A 16,674-nucleotide genomic window follows, 5' to 3' on the forward strand; every position below is an offset into this window, starting at 1 on the left:
TTTCTTCTATTAATCTCAGTCTAAATACTTAGAAAAAAAATAAAATCAATTAAAATGGGTTTGTATTCATTTATGAAAAGTGTCAAAAGTCAGATGGGGGAAGAACATCTAATGTTGACAGAAAATTCATGAGTTTTAAAGAAAATGCATTCCCTAAGCTAACATTAAAAAAGAAAGAATATAGGAGAAGAAAAATTACTATAAATGTCTAAAACTGAACAAAGTTCCTATTAATACAGGGATTACCATTATCTTCCCAGTAACCCAGGCTTGAACTGGGCCATTCATTATTCCTTAACTGTCAAGTCCTGTCTTTTCTATGTTCATAATATCTCTTCCCCATTCCCCTTTCTCTTCTCTGAAACTGTAACCACACTAGTGCAGGCCTTAACCATCTCTTGTCTAGTCTATTACAATAGTCAAGGTCTCCCTACCTTGTCTCCTCCCACTCCTTCATCCCACATCTTTTACTCAATTGTCCAATGGTCTTCCTAAAACTCAGGACTGACCATATAACTCCCCTATTCAATAAAGTATAGTGGCTTTCTAGTACTTCCAGAAACAAATACAAAATCCTTTGTTTAGATTTTAAAGCCCTTTATAAACTGGCCCCTTCCTACCTTTCCAGTCTTCTTATACCCTATTCTCCTATATATATTCTGTGACCCAGTGACACTGACCTCCTTGCAATTCCTCATCCACAACACTTCATTTCTTGACTGAACATTTTCTCTGGCTGTCCCCCCATGCCAGGAATGTTCATCCTCTTCATCTGGACCTCTCTGCTTTCCTGGTTTCTGTCAAGTCTCAGCAAAAGCCCCATCTTCTGTAATAAGCCCTTCCCAATCCTCCTTAATCTTAGTGATTTCTGAGATTCTACACTTTATCTTGAATACAGCTTGTTTTGTACCTAGTTTTTGCACATAGTCCCCCTCATTAGACTGTGAATTCGTTAATAAAAGACCCTATTTTTTTGCCTTCCTTTGAATTCCTAGCCCTTAGTACAGTAACTGGCACAACAAAGTAGGTACTTAACAAGTGCTAGTTGACTAAGAAGAATATAAAGGACTTTTAAAAGATAATACAAAATAAATCAACGTTAAAATATCAGGGGAAATAAAAGTTGTATCACTGCTACTGATAATCAATAGACTAATCTCAAATAATATTTCAGTAGTTTCCCTTTATAAGCAAAGTATCTATATTGCTTGCTACAAAAATTGTTTGGCAGTGTATTTTGTAGTATTCAGTATCTATATCATATTTACATCATAATACAGTTAATTCCCAAATCTAAACTAATCATTAAGTTCTGACATTTATCTGTTTTACTGAAAGAGCCTAAGGGAGCTTTCTGGGAGCACTATCACGTCAAGGTCACAGGATTAAGTGAATAGTGATGACAGTAAAAAAGTCATTTCTGTATATTCAAAAGGGTTTTACTAAGTTACTTAAAATGCCATAAACATAAATAGTCTTCCTTCTCTACGGTGCATCCATGACAGCTAAGTTCAAAATACAGCACTCTAGGGCAACGACGCTTTCCAATCTAACCGAGAGCCTTTGTTATTGACAAAAGAGATTAATGTGTAGAAGACTTCAAATATCAAGAGATGCTTATTGTCTAATATATTATCATACTTTCCTTTTGAGTGCATATACAATGTAAAATCATTGTAAACACATTTTATTTTTACAAAGAAGAAAATACATATTGTGTGAACATGTAAAATGAGCAAAATATTTGCAAAGAAAAAGCCACTGGTTTAACTATATTATATACCTACTAACCCCTCAAAGTCTTTTCTCTTTCTTCCATGACTTTAAAAATAAAATGAACCAATGTAAAGCCAATATGTTATTTTATAAAATGCAGAAAAATATAAATAAAAATCTAAACTGAGAGGCAAGCTCTAAAAAAAACCCACATCAAAAGAAACTTGAGATTTCCTTACTAGTTTAATAATGTACTATCTCCAATGATTCCAATAGAAATGTCTTTGACGTCTGCCAAAAAGCCAGATGTTAGTGCATGAAATATATTTTCCACAGCTTGGTATAGGTTTCATAATTAGTATCTAAATAAAGAAAGAATGATAGAATGTGATAATTTTGCTATTAACCTAAGGCACTTATTACAAAATGGTGAAAATTTGTTAAGTTCTATGCCATTTGTGGGCTAAACAGCCAATAAGGATACTTCAGTAATTTTACACACACATAAACACACACACATATGTATTTTTTTTTTCATGAAGAAGTACAGAGATACTTTCCTAAGGCTTTAGGAAGTATCCCAATACAAGGAATGGGCCTAATTTTCATCTCCTAACTACTGATTGTTTTCTTTATTCCTAAATCATTTCATTATTTCAAAAGATCTATGATATTATTAATGTAAGCCCTCTTACATTTTAGTAGTTGATTTCCTAAGTTGATACAGCTAAAAAAAAATTTACTTGTACCTATGATTTTGGTGACGAGCACCTCTTAATTTTGCTAGGCTAATTTTCAGATGAAAATCTGTTATTCAACCCTGTTTGAAGTCTTTTCTCCTTTGCAGGACCTGTGAAAATTTAAACTGTCAGCATTGCCTTTGAAAACTTTGTATCACTTCACATAACAATGCAGTTTCTCATCATGTCTCCACCAAACTAACAACATTTTAGATGATAAGAGTGCTAACTAAATTTACTATGTAACTTATTATTATGTAATTTTTTTACCACAGAATCTCATTTAGCAATACACTAATTTTTTAAAAAAAGTTAGTCATTTATGTGTCTGGTTTGTTCTTTTTTCTCGAAGAGGACCATGACATCAGGGAGATGATGACATGACTTGCAACTGATGTTGATTTGAGTGGGGGAGGGTGGTACGAGGTCACCAGCCTCACTTTCTCCTTCAGAGCCATCTGGGCACAGTGGCCAGATGTTGATCAGGATGACCGGAGATGGTTCAGGATATAGTGGGAAATCTTGGCCCTTTTTAAGCTAAGGTATTTTCATGTTCTCACTTTGAGTGAAGCAACACCCATTCAGTGATTAGGCCTCTTTAAGAAGTTAGTCAAGGCAAACTAGGAGAGCAAGGAATAGTTTACCTGTCAGATCTATGGAGAAAAGAAGAATTTATGACCAAACAAGAGATAGAGAATATTATGAAATGCAAAATGGATAATTTTGATTATATTAAATTGAAAAGTTTTTGCACAAAGCCAATGTAGCTAAGATTAGAAGGGAAGCAGAAAGCTGGGAAACAATTTTTATACCAGTGTCTCTGATAAAGGCCTCATTTCTAAAATATACAGAGAAATGAGTTGAATTTATAAGAATACAAGTCATTCCCCAATTGATACATGGTCAAAGGATATGAACTGGCAGTTTTCAGATGAAGAAATTAAAGCCAGCTATAGTCATATGAAAAATTCCCTAAATCACTATTGATTAGAGAAATGCAAATCAAAATATTTGAGGTACAACATCACACCTATAAGATGGGCTAACATGACAAAACAGGAAAATGATAAATGTTGGAGAAGATGTGGGAAAATTGGAACATTAATGCGTTGTTGGTGGAGTTATGAACTGATCCAACCATTCTGGAGAGCAAAATGGAACTATGCCCAAAGGGCTATCAAACTGTGCATACCCTTTCATCTAGCAATAGCACTTCTAGGTCTGTATCCCAAGGAGATCATAAAAATGGGAAAAGGACCCACATGTGCAAAAATATTTATAGCAGCAGTTTTTGTGATGGCAAAGAACTGGAAATTGAGAGGATGTTTATCAATTGGGGAATGGCTGAACAAGTGATGGTATATGAATGTAATGGAATACTATTGTGCTCTAAGAAATGATGAGCAGGTAGATTTCAGAAAAACCTGGAAAGACTTATATGAACTGATGCAGAGTCAAATTAGCAGAACTAGGAAAACATAGTAACAGCCACATTGTGCAATGACTTTGGTAGACTTAGCTCTTCGCAGCAATGCATCTAAGACAACTCTAAGAGACTCATGATGGAAAATGCTATCCATATCCAGAGAAAGAACTTAGGAGTCTGAATGCAGATGGAAGCATACTATTTGCTCTTCTTTTCCTTTGTTGTTTTGTTGTTTCTTCTTTTCATGGTTCCTCCCATTAGTTCTAATTCTTCTTTACTGTGACTAATGTGAAAATATGTTTAATATGACTGTATAACTAGAGACAATATCATATTGCATGCCACCTTGGGGCAGGAGGAGGAGATGGAGGGAGAGAAAATTTAAAACTCAAAATTTTATGGAAGTAAATGTTGAAAACTAAAAAAAATAATTAATTCTTAAAAAAAAAGAAGAAGAAGCAGTGAGTCAACGGATGCCTGAAAGCTACCTAGTTAACTTGGGGTTAACTGACTAGATTTCTTTCTCAAACACTAAGCCCCAAACCCAATTCATTCTGGATCTCATGGACTGGACAACAATAGGTCCTTGCCCAAGCACCATTTAATGATTATTTTTTGGGCCCTCTTGGCTCAGAGTGAATGTAAATAGTAACTGTTTCTCTTTTGGCCAGCAACCTTGAGGGTCTTCCCCTCCCAGTTTGATTTTTTTCAGTCATTGTAATTTCTGAAGCCAACACCTTTCAGAGAAATCATTTATATGGGCTTCAGAAAACTCCTTTATATTCCTACTGCCTATGCCTTCTACATAATTCTTTAATGGTTCAGAGAAACAAACTCTTTTTCTTCTACCAAGCAAAGTGCATCACAAAAAGCATACACTTAATAAATGTTAGTTGGTAGTGATAATAAAAGGTTTGTGAAAAATGATTTCTCTTGTTAATCAGTGTCCTGGAGACTCAGAGCTCCCAACCCCCCAGCTTTCTGTCCAAAGTTCTTCAGAAGGACATTACTGATAACGAGAGTGCATTGAATCTTCTTATCCTGGTCAAACTCCAACCAAGGCCTGAACTGATGTTATCCTACTCAGGTTTGGATGGGAACAGATTCTTCTCCCAAGATAGCCCAAAGACTAGGGGTGGTTTTTCCTCTGTCTGGAAGGTGGCTAGTATCAGCCCTGTTGACCAAGATTAAGTGACCTAAGTCATGTATTTAAGACTTCATTTTAATATAGACCCCCTCCCAGAGTGTTTTGAACTATCAGAGCTCATTGGCACCCCTTGGAAACACCTAGTCTTTGAAGGGAATATAACCCTGTACCCTCAAATCCCAAATCAAGTAAGTTCTGAACTGGCCCCCTTAGAGGGGGCCCAGTTTGGGACTGAACTCCCATGCAATGCATATCAAGCCAGCTTGAGAGAAATTAAACTGTAGACACATGCACCCTAATTTTGTCTGTCTCTTTCTTAGAACAGACTCTGTAATTTATTGGGGTTTGACAAGTTATAAAGAAAAGTTTAGGGATTAGAGTACTACTCAAAAACTATTCAAATCCTGTAATGCCTCTCTACTTCCTACCAAAACAAAAATTCACCCACAATCCTCTACAACTTTAAAAAAGTTAAATGGGAAGAGAATCCTAGAGAATCAACCTAAAAACTAATTGAAATAATTAACAACTTTAGCAAAGTTGAAGGATACAAAATAAACCCATATAAATCATCAGCATTTCTATATATAACCAACAAAGTTCAGCAGCAAGAAATAGAAAGAGAAATTCCATTTAAAATAACCGTACACAATATAAAATACTTGGGAGTCTACGTGCCAAGACAAATTCAGGAACTATATGAACACAATTACAAAACACTTTTCACACAAAGTCACATCTAAAAAATTGTAAAAAATATTAATGGCTCATGGGTAGGCTGAACCAATATAATAAAAATCACAATCCTACCTAAATTAATCTACTTATTCAGTGCCATATCAATCAGACTACCAAAAATTATATAGAGCTAGAAAGAAAATTACAAAATTCATTTAGAAGAACAAAAGGTCAAGAATATCAAGGGAATCAATGAAAAAAAAATGTGAAGGAAGGTGACCTAGGGATACCAGATCTCAAACTGTATTACAAACTAGTAATTATCAAAACAATCTGGTACTGGCTAAGAAGCAAAATGGTGGCTCTGTGGAATAGATTAGGTACACAATAGTAAATGACCATAGTAATCTAGTACTTGATAAACCCAAAGATCCAAGCTTTTGGGACAAAAACTCATTATGTGATTAAAAAAAAAGGCTGGGGAACTATATGGTAGAAACTAGGTATACACTAATACCTTATGCTGTATACCAAGATAAGGTCAAAATGGATACATGATTACACATAAAGGGTGATAACATAAGCAAATTAGGAAAGCAAATTAGAACAGTTTAGCTGTCAGATCTATGGATAAGGGAAGAATTTAGGATGGTAAAATGGAACATTTTGATTATAAAAAAATCAAAGTTTTTGCACAAACAAAACCAATGCAATTAAAATTAGAAGGAAAGCTGGGAGAAAATTTTTATAGCAAGTGTCCTGATAAAGGCTTCATTTCTAAAACATATAGAGAACTGAGTTGAATTTATAAGAATACAAGCCATTCTCCAACCAATAAATGGTCAAAAGATATGAACCAGCAGTTTTCAAATGAAGAAATTAAAGATATTTACAGTGATATGAAAAAATGCTCTAGTTCACTATTGATTAGAGAAATGCAAATTAAAACAACTCTGAGGTACCATCTCACACCTTTCATATTGGCAACTATAACAAAAAAGGAAAATAATAAATGTTGGAGGTGATGTGGGAAAACTGGGACACTAATGAACTATTGGTGGAGCTGTGAACTGATCCAACCATTCTGGAGAACAATTTGGAGCTATGCCCAAATGCCTATAAAACTGTGTATATCCTTTGATCCAGCAATGCTACAGCAGCTCTTTCTGATATATCTAGGAATTGGAAATTGAGGGAATGCCCATCAATTGGGGAATGACTGAACAAATTATGATATATGAGTATAGTGGAATATTATTGTGCTATAAGAAATGACAAGGAGGATGATTTCAGAAAAACCTGGAAAGACTTACTTGAACTGATAAAAAGTAAAGTGAACACAACCAAGAGAACATTGTACATAGTAATACTGTTTGATGAAGAACTGTGAACGACCTGGCTACTCCCAGCAATACAATGACTCAAGAAAATCCCAAAGGACTCAGGATGAAGCATTCTATCTGCCTCCAGACAAAGAAATGATCTTGTCTGAATATTGACTAAAGCATAAGATCTTTCTTTCTTTCTTTCATTCTTTCTCTCTTTCTTTCTCTTTCTTTCTTTCTTTCTCTCTTTCTCTCTTTCTTTCTTTCCTTTCCTTTCCTTCCTTCTCTTTGTTTCTTTCTTGCACAAAATGACTAATATGGAAATGTTTTACACTATTGCACATGTATAATCTATATCAGATTGCTTAATGTCTCCAGGTGAGGGAGGGAGGGAAGGATAGAATTTGGAACATAAAACTTCGCAAAAAACCCCCAAACAAGCCAAAAAACAAAAAACAAAGAATGTTAGAATTGTTTTTACATGTAATTGGTGTGTGTGTGTGTGTGTGTGTGTGTGTGTGTGTGTGTAATAAAATACTATTTAAAAAATTTGACCACCTCAAAAAAATGTTGAATGGAAGTAGCTGTCTAATTTGTCCTTTGGTTCTTCATTTTATTCCCATCCATTTAATCCATGACTGCTTTTCTTGGTCAGATAATACTGGTGGACTTAATTTTTGTCACTGTTGGCCCCTAATAAAAATATGTGCCACTTTTGTGAAAATAATACAATACATTTTTAAACTAGGTAGGGAAGTTAATTGTGTTTAAGAACAGATTCCCATTTTCACTGGCTGATATTATTATTTTCATATCCTCCTTCAGATTTTCCTTTTGTCTTTACATTCTCAGTGTCAACTCAAACTACTCTCCTCTACTTTAACTTGATTGATTTTCTTACCAGACTTGTCCTTCTATCTCAAGGTGCAGCATTCTCTTTATGTGTCTCTGTGCTCCACAACACTGTTTAAGTCATACTGTTTCTTTGTGATTACTATCACTTCCTTATCTAGATATTCACTAACTATGCCTTTAATTCTAGAATTACTCCAGGAATTGAATTCAAATTTGCTGACCTATTAGTTTGTTTTTCCCCAAAATTCAGAAACATAGTTGAACTTCTCTAGTCTTAATGTATCACTCCTTTTTTCCAGTATCTTCATAAGATTACTGACCACATGGAGCGGCTAGGTGGCTCAGTGGATAGAGCTCTAGCCTTGGGGTCAGGAGGACCTGAGTTCAAATCCAGTCACAGACCCTTGACACTTACTAGCTGTGTGACCCTGGGCATGTCACTTACCCCCGATTGCCTCACATTAAAAAAAAAAAATTACTGACCATGGATCAATAATGCCATGTGAATTTTTTCACTACCCTAGGATGTAATTTTGCCTAAGCCTGGTATATTGACCTCATCAGCCATGGGATCTATTACCAATTCTTTACTTGAGTTTCTCTTCCCTATAGCCATATATGCTTACAGTTCTAAAATTATTCTCCTTAAAAGAGAAGTCAGAGTCAAGATGGCAGTAGCAGGAAGAAATATAACCCAGATTCTTCAACACAAGTCCTCCAAAAGATACAGAAAACACACTGATTGAGTCTTGATTGATAATCATGGTGAGCAATTTTTCCAGCCATAGTTGACAAAAACAGAGAGATATATGCTCCATGGAACATTCTAGAACACAAGAAACTAAAAGAGGATTGAGGTTGTGCAATGGAGCAAGAAGAGATCCCAGAGGGAGAATGTAAGATATCTCTCATAGTAAAAACAACTGACCTGGAAAATCTATGGAGAATAGGTAATTTAGTTGGACTATCAGAAAGCATGACCACTACAATGACCATGGTTCAGGTCCTTATAATCTCTCATTTGAACTCCTGAAACAGCCTATCAACTGGTTTCCTTCTTCAAGTCTCTCCAATTTATCCTCCACAGAGATTTCAAAGTGATAATCCTAAAAGTACAGGTCTCACCATGACATTTTCCTGCTGAAAAACCTCCAGTGGCTCACTACTGTTTCCAGGATAAAATATAAATTCCTCTTTGGCATTCACTGCCTTTTATCGTCTGTGTCCAGGTCACTTTTCCTGGACTATCACATATCACTTGTTTCCTGTAACAGTACAAGCCAAAGTAGCCTCTTCCCTATTCCTCATACATAATGCTGCCTCTTCTGCCTCTGTGCTCCTGCAGAAGCTTTCTCTGGACCTGGAATGCACTCTCTGTTCTCACCTGTGCCTCTCAGAATCCTCAGAATTGCTTCAAATCTCTTCATGTGCCACCTCTACACCTTTTGTGATTTCTCCAGGTACTACTGCTTCCCACTCCCAAATCATCTTGAATCTACTTTGCATATGTTTTAAATGTACTTATATGAGTACACATTGTTTCCTAGTAAAATGCAGGCTCCCTGATGACAAGGACTGTTGTGTTTTCCTTTGTAACCCAGTACCTAGCAGAGTCTGGCACACAGAAAATGGATAATAAATGCTAGGTGATTTATCAGGTCCTGCCAAACAAAGTTTCAGGCCTAATGGCAGATGGTGTGTATATTGTCTAAAGGACGTCCTGGCTAAGTAAAGAAAGGCATCTCATTAGAATGTTAATCTTCAGGTGGTGAATTTACTTAACCACAGCAACTCTCATGGAACCTATTTACTAAGGTGTACAGGGATTGCAATTTGCATCAGTGGAGGAAGTACCCACAACAAAAGAAAACATAAATACAGCACTAATGTATTATGTGTACATACATTTCCATGCTGAAGGGGAGGATGGGAACAAGCTTATCAAGTGCCTACTATGTGCCAGGTACTGTGCAAAGTCCTTTACAGATATCTCATTTGATCCTCACTACAACCTGAGGTTGCTGGTGCTATTATTACCTCCATCTTACAGCTGAGGAAACTGAGGCAAATAGAGGTTAAGTGACCCACCCAGGGTCACAACTACTAAGTGTCTGAGGGCAGACTTGAACTCAAGTCTTCTTGACTCCAAGCCTAGGGCTCTATCCACTGCACTCAACCTCGAATAGGGGGACAAACCAAATCAAATCAAAAAACCCCTCAGCTATAGTTATCCAAAATTCCAGGACAGCAGGTCAAGACTACTCTGATTACCTTCTGGATACCCCATCTCCTCCTTCTTCATGATCCTCAAATAAATTAGGGAGTCAATCTATTCCGTATTAATTACATTGAAGACTAGCCTGTTCAATTTCCTGCTAGTCTAAGATATGCAGATCAAGAAAACAGTATTAAAAGAATTAAAATTTGTGATTTAAGTCAGTGTAAGGCATTTCTGGTGTGGGCACTCCATCCCTTGACTTACTTCATCATGGCCCACCTAAAACTTAGTAGATAATAAGTCTTAGGGATCTGCTTAACACTTAAGGAGAAGTTGAGTGGCTTGCCCAGGGTTCTGGAGGTAGTAACAGTTAACATGCAGAACTTTGTCAAGCTGAGCTGTGTCATGAAAGAGGTATATAAAGTTGAAAATTCAGTCATAATAGTAACTTATTTCTTGAGGTGATAGGTCTAAATGACAAATGACTATTGAGCAAAAGAAAAAAAGAATTAAATCCCTATAATAAAAACAACATATAGAACTTTGAAGTTTGTAAAGCATTTTATAAACATCTCATCCAAACCTCACAATAACTCTGAGGTAGGTGATACAGATATTTTTCTGCCCCTTAACAGATGCGTAAATTGCCAACGGTCACTCAGTTAAGAAGTATCAGGGGGGAACTGAACAGCTCTCTATCCATTATGACATAATTCCCAAGAGCACATAAATATAGGCATGTTTTGTTTTATATCTTGGATCTGGAGTTAGAGAGGTTAAGTGATTTGTATGTCTTAACAAAGATAGGAAATGTTGGAGTTAGAATTTGAAGCCAGGCAGTTAGTGATGTAAGATTTATCTCTGTGCCTCACAAAAGTGATGAAACCATCCTGGCTCTTTGTGACACTTCATGGAAGAAAACCTTTACAATGAATAAGTAACCCATTTTTTTCTTGAGGATTTTTTTTTAATTTGAAGAATTGTAAATACTGTAGGAGAATGCATTGTGTGGGATGGAAATCTTTCCATGAAAAATTCAAATGTCTTTTTCCAAAAGCCAGATTGAAAAAAGATTATTAGCTTAAAATCAAGGGATAAAACCATGCTTTTGTAAAATGGAGCTATCTGTTAAAAAATATGTGGTAAAGCATTAAAAAGCGATAGAAATTAAATAAGCAAAACAATGAATAGTTCTGAAAGAAGTGACAGTCAGTTTTTTAGGTCATCCAAATATTTTGAAGGATGATTTGAAAAAGAAATGTTAAATACTTGCATTTGAGCCTCTAAGAAGCTTCAGCTGTAAGAAAGCCTTGTTAATTTGGAATTATTAATTGAACAATTTCTAGGGGAAATAGAAACAACTGGCAATGAATATTTAAAACTGTTTTCTAATAAGTATTATTAGCTTTGTCAGATTCTGCTTTTCTAAAGATTTATACTAGAAACTTACCTATGAGATACAGCTCCCCAAGCCCCATGTTTGTTTGTAAGAATATTAAGAATCTTTTGCTTGAGCTGATTGGCTGTGACATGATCTCGATGCTTAGCAGCACTGATAAGATGGTCACACATCTTTTCTTCTTCTCTTCGGTCAGCAGCATATTGGGCACACTGTGACTACAAAAAAATGCAACAATATACAATTATTAGTTTTTCTACTTTTATAAAACAGAATTCTATTTCAACCTTAAATAAAAAAGGAGGAAATTAGTAACTCCATACAAACATTCAGTTTTTAATTCAAATTTTTTTCCCCATGGATTGGCTTTTTTCTTTTTTGGCTCAGATTACACAAATAGAGTCTCTCACACTATAGGATTATAGGATCTCATAATCCTTTTACTTCTGGCAATCTCATCAACCTCTATGCCTCGGATTAGGAACCAGCAGTTGGAAGACCTCACCCTTTCATCTCCAAACTTCTACTCTGGAGTCCCTGTTCTGATTAGTGAGTATCTCAAATAGCATTCCCTATCGCGCCAGGCTAGCTTCTATTTGTGTTTCATTTCACTCTCTAGCCATTTCCTTAACCAGCTAATGGCGATCATGCCTTAGAGCACTTACCCTTTCAATCACAGGAACTCCTACCCAGTGTCCTAATACAGTAATGCTTCACGTGGCCCATAATATTGGTGCAGTCTGGCTCCAGTCAGGCTTCGTTATACTCAAACTATCATGACCTGCTTTATCACTGCACAAGTACACTCAATGTCCTTCGTCCCTCTGTGTTCAGGTGCTAGAACCATGATCAAATCAATACTGACATTGCTATTAGAAATATTTGATCAATCCTCTTGACTCCTCTTACTCTCCTTGTAACTTTTCAAACTAAAATATTGCTTTGTGGCCACAACTCTTTATATACTGTCTTGTCCTATTGAATGCAATCTCCTAGAGGGCAGAGACCACCTTTGCTTTTGCATATATATTTGAAGTGCTCAGTACAGTGCTTGGCACATAGTAAATACTCAATACTTTTTTTTTTACCCATTTATTTCCAGAATTTTGGGTAGCCATCTCAATTTACAGATGAAGTAACTAAAAATCATAGAATTGTCCAGAGTCATCTAGCTAAGAAGTGGAAGAGCCAGGTTTTCAATGCAAGTCTTCTGATTCAAATTCCAGGATTTAATATATAGCATGCCTGTAGTTACATGACTATAATATGGGATAGTGGATGGAGTGTTGTTCTAATCTAATCTCATGTCTGACAAGTCCTAGCTGGGTGAGCCTAGGCAGGTTACGTAATCTGAAACTCACTTTCTTCAGTTGTAAAAACTGTAGTACCTGCCTCAGAGGGTTATTGTGTGGATCTGATAAAGTCATGGAAATAAAGAATAGTACAAACTTTAAAATGCTCTGTAAATGTTAGTTATTACTATTACTACTATTACCCACCTCTCTGGGATTCAACTTCTGCATTTACAAAATAAGAGAGGGATTGGCTGACTTCTAAGGTCCTTTCCAGCTCAAATTCCTCTAATTCCAGGTATTCATGTAAAATGACTTTCCATTTGTGTGTGTGTGTGTGTGTGTACACACATATGAAATTAAAGTAACCTAAAGATATATCTCATCTGAGGTCACACAACTTCTATTACTTCTTTTACAGTGATCTTTATACTACATATCACAGTGACTCTGATATCAATGAGGATTATGATTTGATTTATAAAATTAGATTTGCTTATACTTTTTCAGGAAGATATCTATTCTATGAAATTTTATACCTGTTCTTCAACAAATAAAGTGACATGTATTAGGATAAACACATGTTGTTAATACATAGTGGCTATATATATGTATAAAAATGAGTGTATATATACACACACATATATGTATATATAAATACATATATACTGTGAACATATCCACATACTGTGGAAGAATATTTAAAACCTCATTTTTAGTAAAAATTAAGGAATAATATTTTTTTTTTCTAAAGCTCTTTCAAGTTTCTTAGAAAAAACCTTTTGATTTAGGCATTGTATACCATAAATCAAGAGAAAAAGGTTATAGTCTTGGGCTTGGCTCTACCAAGTATAGGACTTTGCATAAGTTTTCTCTGGACTTCACTTTCCTCATACATAAAATGATGGCATGAAACTACATGATCTCTAATGTCTTTTCCACCTCTAAAATTCCATTAATATTTGTATTTAAGCAGAATATTATAGTGCAATTGTTACTGACCTCTTAACTAGAGACACTGAGGGGCTTCAGTTATTGAAAGGAATCCAAGAATGCAGGTGTACATTAAACGTTGTCATTCAGATGTACACAGCATGTACATGCTTTTAAATAATCATTTTACCCTTTGATTCTTTGAATAGATCTGTGATCTTATTAGTATGGGTACTTTCAAATAATGAAGACTGTGACTCATCCATACCTGCCATGTTGTGTGACTCATGTCTATGTTCTACTGTAAATCCTCCACAGGGAAACTATCCAGGATGCTGGTGACTTCTTTTAGCTCTCTTGACATTATGATAAATAGGTTGACACATGGGTTAGCTCTTTCCACTTAAACAGGGCTCCCCATTTTCGTCTCTTCATTCAGAAATTTTTGCTCACTAACTCCTACTTCTCTTATTTCCTCTATCACATGCAGATGTGGTCTTTCTCATTTGCATGGCAAACCCCTGTCTATGAGTCCTTGATCCCATCCCATCCCATCCTAACTTGTCCAGAAAATTGTCCCCATTAACTTTTCCATCATTCTGTCTATTGGTTTCTTTTCTGTTGCTTACAAGCATGCCCATGTCTCTTCTATCATTAAAAGGGATCTAGGTGGCACAGTGGGTAGAGCATTGGGCCTGGAATCAGGAAGACCTGAGTTCAAGTCTGGCCTTACTTACTAGTTATGTGACCTTGGGAAAGCCACTTAGCCTCTGTTTGCCTCAGTTTCCTCATGTAAGATGAGTATAATAACAGTACCCTACCTCACAGGCTTCCTGTGAGGATTCAATGAGAAAATATTTGTAAAGTTCTTAACAATGCCTGGCACACAGTAGACATTATACAAATGTTTATTCCTTTATTCTCTTATTAAAAAAAAAATCACTTGATCCTATAATCTATGCCAGCTGTCATTCTAATATTACTCTCCTCAGCTAAACTCTCTGAGAAAGGTTCTTCTACCATGTGTCTCCATTTCACCTCTCAATCTCTTAAGATTTTGTAATCTAGTTTCTAACCTCCTCAACCAACTGAAAATGTTCTTTCCAATATTAATGATGATCTCTTTTTAAAAAAAATTAATTTATTTTTAGTTTTCAACATTCACTCCCACAAGACTTTGAGTTCCAAATTTTCTCCTCATGTCATCCCTCCTCCTACCCCAAGATGGCACACATTGTATATACCCCTTCCCCTAATCTGCCCTTCCTTCTATCTCTCCCCCCTTCTCTTATCCTCTTCCTCTTCTATTTTCCTGTAGGGCAGGATAGATTTCTATACCCCATTTCCTGTATTTCTTATTTCCCAGTTCCATGTGAAAACAATTTTTTTAACATGTGTTTTTAAAACTTTGGGTTCCAAATTTTCTCCCTTACTCCCTCCCCACCCACCCTCATTGAAAAGGCAAGCAACTCAATACAGGTTGTACATGTATAGTTATGCAAAACACTTTCACAGTAGTCATGTTGTGAAAAACTAAGTATATTTCCCTTCATCCTATCTCACTCCCCATTTATTCTATTCTCTCTTTTGACCCTGTCCCTTCCCAGAAGTGTTTGCTTCTGATTACCCCCTTTCCCAATCCGCCCTCCCCTCTATCATTCCTGTGTTCTCTTGTCCCCTTCTCCCCCTCCCCCATTTTTTGTAGGGTAAGATAAGATTTCCATACCCAATTGAGTCTGTATGTTATTCCCTCCTTAAGCCAAATCCTATGAGAATAAGATTTACTCATTCCCTCTCACCTTCCCCCACTTCCCCTCCACTGTAAAAGCCTTTTCTTGTCTGTTTCATGTGATATAATTTACCCCATTCTACCTCTCCCTTTCTCCTTCTCCAGTATAATCCTCTCTCACCCCTTAATTTTATTCTCCAGATATGACCCCTTCATCTTCAACTCACCCTGTGCCATCTATCTATCTATCTATCTATCTATCTATCTATCTATCTATACATATAATTTTTCCCTTCCAACTACCCTAATACTGACAAAGGTCTCATAAGTTACAAATGTCATCTTTCCATGTAGGAATGTAAACAGTTCAACTTTAATAAGTCTCTTATGATTTCTCTTTCCTGTTTACCTCTTTATGTTTCACTTGAGTCTTGTATTTAAAAGTCACATTTTCTATTCAGCTCTGGTCTTTTCATCAAGAACGCTCCAAAGTCCCCTATTTCACTGAATGACCATTTTTTTCCCCTGAAGGATTATATTCAGTTTTGCTGGGTAGGTGATTCTTGGTTGTAATACTATCTCCTTTGCCTTCTGGAATATCATATTGCAAGCTCTCTGGTCCCTTAATGTAGAAGCTGCTAAATCTTGTGTTATCCTGATTGTGTTTCCACAATACTTGAATTGTTTCTTTCTGGCTGCTTGCAATATTTTCTCCTTGACCTGGGAACTCTGGAATTTGGCTACAATATTCCTAGGAGTTTTCCTTTGGGGATCTCAGTAGATTCTTTCAATTTCTATTTTGCCCTCTAGTTCTAAAATATCAGGGCAGTTTTCCTTGATAATTTCTTGAAAGATGATGTCTAGGCTCTTTTTTTGGTCATGACTTTCAGATAGTCCAATAATTTTTAAATTCTCTCTCCTGGATCTATTTTCCAGGTCAGTTGTTTTTCCAATGAGATATTTCATATTGTTTTCTATTTTTTCATTCTTTTGATTTTGTTTTACAGTGTCTTGATTTCTCATAAAGTCATTTGCTTTCAATTGCTACATTCTAATTTTTTTATTTTATTAATTTATTTTGATTTATCAACAATCAGTTCCATATGCTTTTGAGTTTAAAATTTTTCTCCCCCCTCCTCCCCACCACCCTCCCCAAGACGGCGCACAATCCGATACATGCTACACATCTACATTCCTATTAAACATATTTTGATAT

General features: G+C 35.9%; 1 protein-coding gene across 1 annotated transcript in view; it reads right to left on the reverse strand.

Moving 5' to 3' along the window:
* The window catches only part of NBEA (neurobeachin), a 776,021-nt gene that overhangs the window by 305,096 nt on the left and 454,251 nt on the right, over positions 1-16,674 (reverse strand). Inside the window, 1 exon segment of the mRNA XM_078147053.1 lies at positions 11,556-11,722. Coding sequence (XP_078003179.1) covers positions 11,556-11,722 — 167 coding nt within the window.

This window comes from Phascolarctos cinereus, unplaced genomic scaffold (genome assembly GCF_003287225.1).
Source record: "Phascolarctos cinereus isolate Bilbo 61053 unplaced genomic scaffold, phaCin_HiC Scaffold_726;HRSCAF=1367, whole genome shotgun sequence".
Taxonomy (NCBI): domain Eukaryota; kingdom Metazoa; phylum Chordata; class Mammalia; order Diprotodontia; family Phascolarctidae; genus Phascolarctos; species Phascolarctos cinereus.